Below are 11,892 nucleotides of genomic sequence, written 5' to 3'. Positions count from 1 at the left end.
TTTCACATAATTGTGATTTGTGTAGTCTGATTCTGTATATTCACCTCTTTGAAAATGCGCTTTAAGGTTGCTAATAAGTCGTCAGTGGTGGTTGAGCAATTTTAATACTCTGAGTGAGTGTGAGGAAGGTGGTGGAGGTGTGAGGGTCAATCAGCTTGTTGCAATCATCTAAGACTTCATCTTAAGAGTCTTTCTGAATATTCTGGTAAAAAATTTGTATTATTTTTAAACAAAATTAAAATATAGAAACTACATAAATGATCTAAATTATTATTATTTTATCCATTTGTTAACTTTTGGGTTATTTCAGCTTTGGCTACTCTCACCTACCCTGTTTTCCCATCAGTAGGTCACTTAGGATTTGCACCTTTGATCGATTATCTAACACACAGCTGTCAAACTCCAGGCCTCGACGGCCGGTGTCCTGCAGGTTTTAGATGTGTCCTTGATACAACACAGCTGATTTAAATGGCTAAATTGCCTCCTCAACATGTCTTGAAGTTCCCCAGAAACCTTGTAATGAACTAATCATTTGATTCAGGTGTGTTGACCCAGGGTGATGTCTAAAACCTGCAGGACACCGGCCCTCAAGGCCTGGAGTTCGACACCTCTGATCTAACAGCTTAGTCACACTTGAGTGAAAAAAAGATGCCAACCTTGCAAGTTGGAAAAAATCTGATTGCATTAATCACTTTGCTGTTGGAGACCGATTGGAAGTAGTAGCGACCACTTTCACTTGCAAGGAAATTGCACGGGTCAACTGGTGGGAGGCAGGCTTTCTCTAAACAATCAGTCCGACTTGGACTGAATGCAGTCACTCAGCCAGAAATAACTGTTGTCTAATTTATAAACACACAGATTGCCAACATGTTGAATTTACTCTGAATTACTACGTGACTGAGGGCAAGTCGTCTGTTACACATCAGGGGGTTTGAGTCAACTTGCTGCCAAGTGGTTCTATTGTTGTGTTCCAACATAAAAGCACAGTCACTGAGTGCCTATGCTATTTTGCAGTTAAATCGCAGTTCTGCAGCAACTATATCAGCTGACTTGCACCAAAATTACTCTGAAGATGGCAGCTAACTGCGAGTGGTCACAGACCTGGTCCCCGCCATTTCAAAGGCGATGAGTTTGTTAGTGACCCCATTCACACACACATACAAGCATTTTTTTTTCCAATATAACTCGGGGTTCAGTATCTTGACATTCGAGCCACCCCAAATGGCACAAACATTTTGGTTGTGGTGTGGTCTCCCACTACAGTGTGTATAACCATTACCCCTAGAAATTGTGGGTTGTGTATAAAATGGGTGTAATTCTTAAATACGTAATGCAATACTTTTCTTAAAGGCCTTGAATTAAAGCTGAGTGTCTGTACTTCATTCACATCTTGATTGCTCGATCTTAAAAATCTATTATGGTGGTGCACAGAGCAAAATAAACTGCAACACTGTCCAAACTGTGCCAGTCAGTCTGTATGACACGGCACAAATGTTCCCAAATGTTCTAGCCCTGCTCCTTATCTACCACTCTGAGCTGAGAGGTAAGAAGGCCATGTGTATGTGAGCTCACTCACATGGGAAATGAACCGGCAAATCAGGACGAAATGAAAATCAAACGAGAGGGGGTCGACGGAGAAAGGCAATTATCTCTAATGAACAACGTTTGTCCCTAGCACACAGTCTCAATCAGATCAACCCTCCTCCCCTCAGTCTCTATTTACGCTCTCTGTTCCCATCTCCATCACAGTACTTGTTCCTCTGCCTCTCGCTGTGCCCTCCCTTCCTTTTCCTGTCATCACCCCATCCGCTCCACGGAGGGACTGCAGGATGCTGGAGGAGTACAACGGTAACAGGTGTCTCATCATTGCGCTAATAACAGGCCACAGGAAGATGTCCACACATATATTTTTATAAAAACCAATGCAGAGATGACAACTCCTCCATCATTCCCTTATATTCAGTCATTTCACGGGTGAATCACCAGGCATAAATAATTCTTGAGACGAATGCCCACACAGTTGCCACAAATGACCAAATCTTCCATGTAACACCAGTTCAAAACTTACATAAAGCTAAAGCTCGAAGCAATATGTGTTCTTTTTCTACCCTCACACTGCAAAAGAAGTCCTGGCATCGAATACTGTCTGCAGAGATTATCGATAATACCTTAACTTTTCCTCTTAACCCGTATCCAGCTTGCAGTACATATACAGATGCATCGAGCAGATCACACTGTCTCCTTACACCAGTAACGAACTCTCATTCATCAGCTGGAGACTTCGGCGCGCATAACACACAATTGCACAAACAATCTTCCACACTTAAACAAACCCCAATGAAGCATGTAACTGGTAGCTTGTGCCTGGCTGTACGCTTGTTAGAGAGATATCAGCTTCTGTTTCTCTGTATTACTGTGAGCAAAGAGAATGCAGCTGCTTCCCATTATGTGCATAGGTGGCTGCTCGGGATGCGTGTGCGGCGGTATTCATAATCATGTTCTGCAGTATCACATGGCAAAATGTGTTTATGTTGCAGGTGCAGACTGAAAGTGAATCCATTATTACAAGAGAACAGGCTCCCATGATGTATGAATAAATCAATATCTAAGCCGTAACCCCTGCAGCACCGTTTATCTAGAACAGTGCACGTGTCATTGACTTCACCCTTTTATCCAAACCGCTTTACAATGTCAAGAGTGCTTTTCAAGCCACCGATTTCTTTTTATCTACTTTTTTGTGTGTGCAAGTTGTACGTGGGTGTGTGTTTGTTGGGTCATTACCCAGTCAGCCTGAGGACACAAGAAGCCATTATCCGAGGGAGTCTGGACACTAAATGTTTGATAAGCCTCTAAAGCGGATGTCCTGTTTCTCCTCTCATATAATACACATGTCATGCAAACATGTGTAATCTAAAGTCGCAGCTACAGTTTAAAAAGAAATAAAAGTTCCCCAGAATTGCTTTTTTTCATAGTTAAGACAGTAGGATGATAATAATAATAATAATAATAATATTAATAAAATCCTCCCCTGTATGTTTCTGCTGCAGCAGAAGCAGGAGTGTAAGCGTGTCGGCTCAGCAAAGCACTGAGAGATGCCGAGCAATGAGTCATGCAGCAGTCTGATTAGCTTGCTTTCCTTCCCTTCAAATCCAGAGTTTGTTAGAATCACCCGTCTGTATATCTGTAAAAATTAATATAAAAAATAAACACTTGAAAGTCTTGATGGTATTTTCTGTTTATTATCAAAATAGCTGTAAATTGTATATAAATCAAAATTTAAAAATATCAGTAATATACTGGTAGTTGTTACTTGGTACTAAAAGCATTACCTTACGATTATTCTTCTTAATGCCTCAACCCGTGACCTTAACGGCAGTAAGTATGACAGTTTGTGTAAATATTAAGTCCTTCATTTAAATGTTACCTGGCCACTTTCCCTCAGAGGAGATCTCTGAAAGCTGACATTTTCAAAGTGCAGGCTACCACGGAGGAATGTCACAAAATATTACACATCCTGCTGGTTTCTGGGAGCAGTAAACTGGGGGGCAGCAAGTCTTCTGGCAGCTTGGGGATTCCATCCAGGACCTCGAGATTTGGCAAACAGGAGAAAACACTGAATATGAAGAGAGACAGAAAATGAGTATAAATTAGTTTATAGATACACAGACATTATCCTCTAGAGCAGACCTGGGCATTGTATGGCCTACAGGAAATATCCGGCCCTTTGGTTGTCTCCAGGTCGATGGGAAATTAGGATGCACACATAAAAAAGTACACATCACACAGTTTGTCCCACTTCAGTCACCAAACACTCTTTGAATAACTCCCCGTTAGAGACCAACTTAATGTTTTTTTGCAAAATCCCAATACAACTGATGCTTTTATTTTGAAACTGCAGTTTTTTTGTTTTGTTTTTTTAAACAATAAACTTGGCATTACAGTGTTAGGGACTGCATTTTGAACTTCATTACGAAACTGAACAAGAATGTGACAGATGAAGAGCGGGAACAGACATCTGAATCTTTTATCCAGGGATGGACCAGTCAAGACCAAGATTGACCCCCCACTAAGTCATTCTCTGATGGGGAGTTCATAAAGACTTTGGTAGACTCTACTGTATTAAGGTAAACAACATGAATTGAGGAAGTTGTGGGAAATCCTGCTGGGCTTAATACGAGAGCTGTGATGTCCAACACAGCCACTGGGACAACATAAATGTTGGCGATTATAGAGGAACTGGCAGCAATGCACTCAGTTAAAGGGACTACAACAGGGAGTGATTTGTTTGTGGAAGTGAGTGGATGTTTGGATAGGCGGGGACTGAAATGGGACAAAATGATCAAAACGTGATAAATGTTGGTGTTTTTACTTTGCCTATTTCACATATTCACACTCTATTTGTAACCAGTAGTGGTTTAATTAATACTAAGCAGAACTGAGTTCAGCCTCTGGTACAGTCTGATTACCGTGCACGGTAGTCCTGAGTGAAGGTCACTGGGTTGCGGGTCAGGTTCAGGGAACGGAGTGGGCTGTTCCCCAGAGCTCCCAGTCCCCCCAGGGAACCAATGGCGTTCTCAGACAGACAAAGGTGCTCCACTGCGGGGAGCTTTGGCAGCTGACGCAGACACACCAGGTGGTTACGGTGCAGGTTTAACACTCTGCACCTGCTCATGGCAAACACAAATACTGCTTAACTTTTTGTTTCGTGCCAAACAGTACAGCACAGACAAGCATACTCAGAAAGAAACAAAAGAAAAAAGGTAAGAAAACACTAATTAGCACACAAACAGTCCCATCACAGGCTGAACAGAAGAAATATTACATAACCTTCACTTATTTGTTCAAAAGCACTGAGCTACTATCTTTAAATAACATAATTTTAAAAAGTGCAATGTGAGTTTCAGAAGCTGACTTCAACACTAAACCCACGTGGCCAACGTTATAAAAACAATGATGATTAATTATAGAATATAATATTGTTTGACAGGACATTTGTCTTCATTTTTAACAGCTAAATGGATTTAATAAAGCTATAATGAATGCTGTAGTAATGTCAGTCAGATTAATTTCAGTCTATCATATATGTATATATATATATATATATATGTGTGTGTGTGTGTGTAACCATTTGGAATTTCACAGTATGTAATATTCAAAGTTCCTCCAGGGAGCTGTTCCAGATGAGGGCGTTGTGCTGCACCTTGGGTGTCATTTCATACCTTGGCAGACGTACAGAACTCAGGCTGGTGAGGGAGTTGTCAATCAGTTGAAGTTTCTCCACTCGGATCAACCGGCGGAGGATTCGGAGGAAATTTTCTTGCTGGAAGGGATCACCCAAGTCCTGATAGGACAAATTTAACTCCTGAGAAGAGACAGGTGGTAGAGGTGTCAGAAGCAATCTTTGTTGCCCTCTCCTCCTCTTCTTCTCAGTTTGCACCTTCACTTCTTTCCTTTCCGCAGCTATGTCTTTGCTCTTCTGTGCTATATATGACATCTTTAACATCACACACCCACACATATCCTGCATGCTAGCTTACCAGACAGTTTTCCCAGTTCTCTTGAAGCCTCTCCTCCCATCTCTGTCCTTGTTCCTCTCTTCTCCTCCCTCTCTCCAAACAGATGCCACCCCTCTCTTTTAGATGTAACTCATCTTCTGATGGCCCTTTGATTATAATGTAAAATTTTTTTTAAAAGTCTTTAACAATCTTCACATTATTATTCATCTGGTGAAGAAGCTAAATTAAGAGACTCGAAAGTAATGAAAGCAACACAAAAATGGCAGCGACACAGCTTCTTTAGAGGTTTTCTAAAACGGTTCATGAGCTAGAAAACTACAATTTCTTTTCTATTGCTCTGGTTAGGTTACAGAGGTGGTTTTCTCACATCAGCCACACACCTTCTCTAACCCTGGGGCACGTCAGCTGGTCACCTGTGACATCACACTGCTCCAGGCCATGCCACAATGCAAACTGGAACCGACTTGATGGAAGCTGATGAGAAAAGATGAAGAGGAGAACAGGGTGACAGACGAGATACACAAGAAATGTGTTACTATCTGACCACTTCATTAGGTACACCTGTTCATCTGCTTGTTAATGCAAATAGCTAATCAGCCAATCACATGGCAGCATTTAGTTATGTAGAAATGGTCGAGACAACCTGCAGAAGTTCAAACAGAGCATCAGAATTACAAAGAAAGGTGATTTATTTGACTTTAAAAGTGGCATAGTTGTTGGTACCAAATGGGCTGCTCTGGGATTTTCAACACAACCATCTCTAGTTTACAGAGAATGAACTGATAATTAATACATATCCAGTTAGCACCATTTCTTTGCCTTGCTGATTTCAGAATTAAGAAGAGAATAGCCAGGCTGCTTTGAGCTGATAGAAAGGCAACAGTAACTCAAATAACCACTTTTTAAAGCCAAAATACTGAAACTGAAACTGAGGCAGATACTGATGTTGACATGGGTTCACCAAAACTGGACAGCAGCAGATTGTCAAAATGTTGCCTGACAAGTCTTAATTTCTGCTTCAACGTCAAGATCATAGAACCACAATTTGGTGTGAATGATGTAGAAGCATGGAACCATCATGCATTGTATCAACAACTCAGGCTCCTGTTGCTGGTGGTGTAATGTGGGAAATACTTTATTAGCACACTTTAGGCCCCTTAAACTGAGCATCATTTAAACATCACAACCTACCTGACCATTGTTGTTGACCATGCCTTTGTAACCATTGTGTACCAATCTTCTGATGGCTGCTCACTGTACTCACATGGCCTCCATAATCTCCACATCTCACTCCAATAGAGCACCACTGGGCTATGATAGAATGGGAGATTCTCATCATGGATACGCGGCCGACAAATCTGCAGAAACTCTCAGAAAATTTGGTCAATATGTACCAAATTCTCTGAGGAGTGTTTCCAGCACCTTGTTGAATCTGCGCCACGAAGGGAAAAGTCCAACCTGGTACGAGCAGGGTGTAACGCGGGTGTGGGGAACTCCAGGCCTCAAGGGCTGGTGTCCTGCAGGTTTTAGATCTCACCCTGGGTCAACACACCTGAATCAAATGATTAGTTCATTACCAGGCCTCTGGAGAACTTCAAGACATGTTGAGGAGGTAATTTAGCCATTTGAATCAGCTGTGTTGGATCAAGGACACATCTAAAACCTGCAGGACACCGGCCCTTGAGGCCTGGAGTTCCCCCACCCCTGGTGTAATGCATGAAGTGGCCAGCGAGTGTAGATTTCCTTCCTTGATTAAATACGTAAATAAGTGCCATTCGTGAATGCACCATTCTGCCAAGTTTCAAAGCTATGATATCATCTGTGACACATATGCAGTCACAAATCTGCAGACACCTTTCAGTGAGGTGTGTTGTGCAAATGACACCAGTTATGAGCCATATTCTCCCCCCAAGTTTAATCACATTCCCCTAATTGATAGTCAAATTAATTTCAGCTTCAAGATCAGGACAGTCAAATAACTGACATGTCAATGGGCAAAAAGAGAGCGATACATGGGAATCGTTTAGAAGAACAGGAGACACAATTAAGTTTAATCTACCATGGTTGCCCATTAGTCCAACATAAACTTTATTCCCCGAGCATACAGAGAGCATGAAGCTAAAATCAGTGGCTCATTTATAAGACTATTAACCAATACTGCTACCTGTGAAGGTCGACAAGAGCCGCTACAGTTTTATTATCCTGTAATGACACCTTGTCTTGCTGACATCATCCTTCTCTTTCCTCTCTTTACGTATCAGCGCATGCATTCTTTCCCCAGTTTAGCCCTACCCCCCGTCTACAGGGCTGTGTATCACATCAACTGTATAAAATCAAATAGCAGCTGTTGCTCATAGTTTCATTAGTGAGTTTGTGAATCTCCTTTCATCTTCTAATGATAAACATTAAAATATTTTCCATTTATGCATTTTTTTCCTCAAATGAAGACTATTTAAAAGTCATCTTGGGATATTTATGCAAATATTTATCATATCAAATGAAAAGTTATGATCCTATGTTGACTGTTTTTGGGATGCAGCAGCCTTGACCTTATCAACCCTTTTATACTCATCCTGTTCACTCTTACTGTGTAACTCTCCACTCCCTCCGCCTGGTAATCTAGACACAGGAATGACCCAAATCCAGCTAACTGTTGCTCCTCCTTTTCCAGACTCTCCAGTGTAAATGTTTTCTTAAAGGTTTCTGAACAGTGTGGGAGACAATAATGGATGTAATCTAAATGGGAAGTGCGTATGATTCATTCCCTTATACAGTCTTTATATCACAATATCTGACAACATCTAAATACATTAATAATTTAAAAAAAAAAGCATCCCTGTCTCTACTAAAACAGGAGCATTAGTCAGTCATGCACGCAGCTCCAACCAGAAGGCCTTTTTCTTTTGCAAATAATTATTTAGAGATGCTATTTTGCTGCAGGATTTTAAGCAAAACACTTTGAAGTTGTTTAAGACATGACATACAGAGGGGTTTCTTTTTTTTTCAGCCCAAGTGGGAGAACTCTGCATGGAACATAAGAAGGATTAGGTGAGGAGTGATTCCCCCCCCCCCCCATCTTTCTTAAATCACATATCAGCGAGAGTAAGAGAGTGAGTGAGAAAACACTCTGCACAGTAGTCTAGGCGAGAGGCCAGTGGCTCGAGGGTAAAAGAGCGAGTGCAGAGAACAGACTGAGAATATTATTCAGCTCAGAGATGGCTAAAAGAGAGAGGGAGACGGGATGAAGGCTGTTTAAGATGAAGGAAGGAGGAGGCAAAGGAGAATTTGTGAGGGAAGGGTAATCACAGGTTTATCCAGTGTGTGCGTGTCACTTACGGGTGTAGATACTAGTCCAGAGTCAGGACTTTGGTCCACAGACAGAGGTGTGCCTGTAACCCTGAATTCAGAGCCATGGGATGAGTGGGATTTGGGGAAACTGCCAGTGAGTGTGTTCACACCTGAAGAGCTGAGAAAAGGGGGAGAAAAAAAATAAAAAGAGAGACAATAATTATCCCATCTTCCATCCCTGTTTGAAGTGGAGCTGTTCTTTGGTAATGTAATCCCTGGTGTGTGCTAAAACCCTGACCACCGACCGAGTGGTTAGGGTTACACTGAACTGGGCCCGACAATGCAGATTAGGACCCGTTGCCATAGCTCCAGAGGACACCTGAGCAGGTGCTATTAGGTTATCATAATCTGTGTCGGCAGGGGGTAGCTGGACCCTCTATAATTGATACTGCATGCCCTGTGGCGGTGTGCTAAATAGTTATCATACAAAAGAACTGCGTAGATGATACAATATTTATTTATTTATATTTAATTAAATATATATAAATTAAAGGATTTTTAAATGTTATACCTACGTTTTAAGCTAAACTGGCTTCGTTTTTTTTCGTACATATTCGAGGTCCAATAAAAAATATAGAGAGCAAATAAACCGACTATTACTGTGATGAACTAAATGAAATGCCAGGCAGAGGTAAGACGACTGTTAAGGATATTATCTCAAATTTTCGAGTTACTGACTTCAGTCTAAATTTCAACGACTTTTTTAATTTTATTGTTATTATATTTTATTTTTTCAGAAGAAACAAGCTTCCACATTTCATTGTAGCCATTTGGCTATGTCACTGAGGGCTAAAGCCAAGTGTTAGCAATGGCATTAATGAAGGTTTCTCCCTATTTAGGTAGAAAACCTTAATTAATGGGCAAATTATTTCACATCGCACAAGGTGCACTGGATGAAAAAGCTACACTGACGGGCGTCACAGAGTGAAGCTGGTGTCTGTCATGCAGACATAGCTGATTCGCCTTACCTTTCTGACATGTCCCAAGAGCCTTGTGATGAATTTTCCCGGCCTTCTTTAGCACATTGCGGACGGCTCGCTGTAGCCCTGCAGCCCCGTGGCTGTTACCCATGGAGCCCGCCGTGTTTGTTAGGATTCACCCAGCGAGAGTTGACCGTCCTGCTGGCCGGCTGTGGCTCTGCAGAGAGAGACTGACAGCAGTGTGGGCCCAGAGCCGGAGCTGCCAAGGGCGCTGCTCAGGCTTATCACTCAGGACAGGTAGAAATTAGAGCAGAGTGCGCGTGAGGGCCGCACCACGCGCTCGTGAAGCTGTTATTCAAAGTTCAAATGGATTGTGACAGCTAGTATAACGAAGGCTTTTCAAAAGTGACAAAATCACAAATGAGCCTGCTGAAACGCAAGTTTTTGTCAGAAAAATGTGACCTAGTGATCTCTAGTTCTTTCTTTCTTTCGTCTTTCTTTGCCACAGAGTCTCCTCCTCTCGTTTTCTCGAGCAAATGCCTGCCCAAGCAATACCTCGACATATAACTATTTACAAAGTGTGTCAACTCTAAGGCAGTTTACATATGTGTGTAAATTACTGTTAATGTTCACTCGGTATTGTAAACCTTTTGGAAGGCTGACCATGCATTGCATTTTGTGAGTTAAATTGTAGCCACAAACATGATTATTTCTCCTGCTGCTGGCACACATCAGTGGAATAAATCTATAAAGCCAGACCAAACAATAAAACGGAAATTCTTAAAAACAAATTACTGCAAATATTTAACCAGCAGCTGTCCAAATAGACAGCAGCTAGAGAAAAGTCTTTGTATTTTCTTGTAGTTTCTGTACACTATGGGGCAGAAGAGGTAAGAGAGGAGCACACAATGAAGGTATATGGAGCAGATATCATCGCTGCTCGTTTAAGACGTTTAGATTAAGAATACCTTCTTAAACCTTATTGTTTCTCCATAGTTTAGCTTATTGAGTTTAACATTTAATAGTGAATCTCACTTCTCACAGTTAAGTGAAAACACTAGGAACTGCACAGCAGTGTGGAAATGAGTCCTTGTAACTTTGCATAGAGCTTTGGCTTATTGTTAGCTGATTTAGTGCTTCCGATGGACAGACTCATTATATGATAATCTTCCTTAATAACTTTAAGAAAGCCAACTTCATTTTGTGTGGCAAACGTAACAAAAGATGTGCACATAAATGTTACATATAAACACATTACATATAAACAAAAGGAAAATATTTTTTAATCAGGATTCTTTTATTCTATTTAAGATATATTAAAATACCGACAGTTTCCTGAGTACCTGATAGTGATCATGACCAGCAGCATGACCAGAGCACAGGTCTCACTCCCTTCACCAGCTACATGATCTGCGTGCATGTGTGTTCAGGAGGCTTCAATAGCTAAAGCATTGCGTGTTTATCATTCACTCATTCGTTTCTTAAAAGACACAGCTGGAGCTGGTTTGGCGCATTAGTGGTTATGCAGCTTTAGAATTAGGGAAAGGCCTGTTGTTTACAATCCGCATAAGCTGTCGTGTCCTTGAATTAAAAGTGCGTTTAACTTTTGGTAACACTTTATAACACCGCCCACGATGAAAGTCGTAATTCCCCAGCACCTAAATCAGATTTCAACATTTTTAATATAATGTAGTTATATTTACATGCAAGTACTTAAAGTCAGGGACATTCGAATAAGGGGCTAAGAAATCATGTTTTTGCTGGAAACAAATAAACAATTATACTGTAAGTAAATTTAAGCACTGCATAATTTCCTGGTAATTTAGTGGAAATTAAAATACATATGTACATTGCACATTTTGGGGTGTGGGCTGTATCATGGAGTGGCTTAACCTGCTTAACTATTATTACAGGAGAGGAGACACACATTATACTCCAAGTAATTTTATTACACCTTGAGTAAAAATGGACAATTGAATAATAGAGAAATCAATTATGCACATCAATTTAATAAATATCAAATAAGAATATATAGAATAAGCCACTCCAAGGTAACAAGGGGAAACTGTTTGTTTTTCCACAAAATTACCAAGAAAATAGACAGTACT

General features: G+C 40.9%; 1 protein-coding gene across 1 annotated transcript; it reads right to left on the bottom strand.

The window, feature by feature from the left end:
• Nucleotides 1-3,241: 3,241 nt before the first annotated feature.
• LOC146559472 (uncharacterized) lies at nucleotides 3,242-9,977 on the bottom strand. The gene is made up of 7 exons (XM_085244716.1): nucleotides 9,833-9,977; nucleotides 8,853-8,982; nucleotides 5,897-5,990; nucleotides 5,538-5,662; nucleotides 5,220-5,362; nucleotides 4,467-4,664; nucleotides 3,242-3,613 (listed from the first exon to the last, which is right to left on the bottom strand). The coding sequence occupies exons 1-7, from the start codon at nucleotides 9,841-9,843 to the stop codon at nucleotides 3,496-3,498; spliced, it is 819 nt and encodes a 272-aa protein (XP_085100842.1). The 5' UTR covers nucleotides 9,844-9,977; the 3' UTR covers nucleotides 3,242-3,495.
• Nucleotides 9,978-11,892: the final 1,915 nt, after the last annotated feature.

The sequence above is a fragment of the Mchenga conophoros genome, linkage group LG14 (genome assembly GCF_057382185.1).
Source record: "Mchenga conophoros isolate Kocher_MC1m ecotype Shallow Benthic linkage group LG14, M_conophoros_male_GT1.1, whole genome shotgun sequence".
Taxonomy (NCBI): Eukaryota; Metazoa; Chordata; class Actinopteri; order Cichliformes; family Cichlidae; genus Mchenga; species Mchenga conophoros.
The sequence above is the reverse complement of the archived record's forward strand: the minus strand, read 5'-3'. Positions and strand labels throughout refer to the sequence as shown.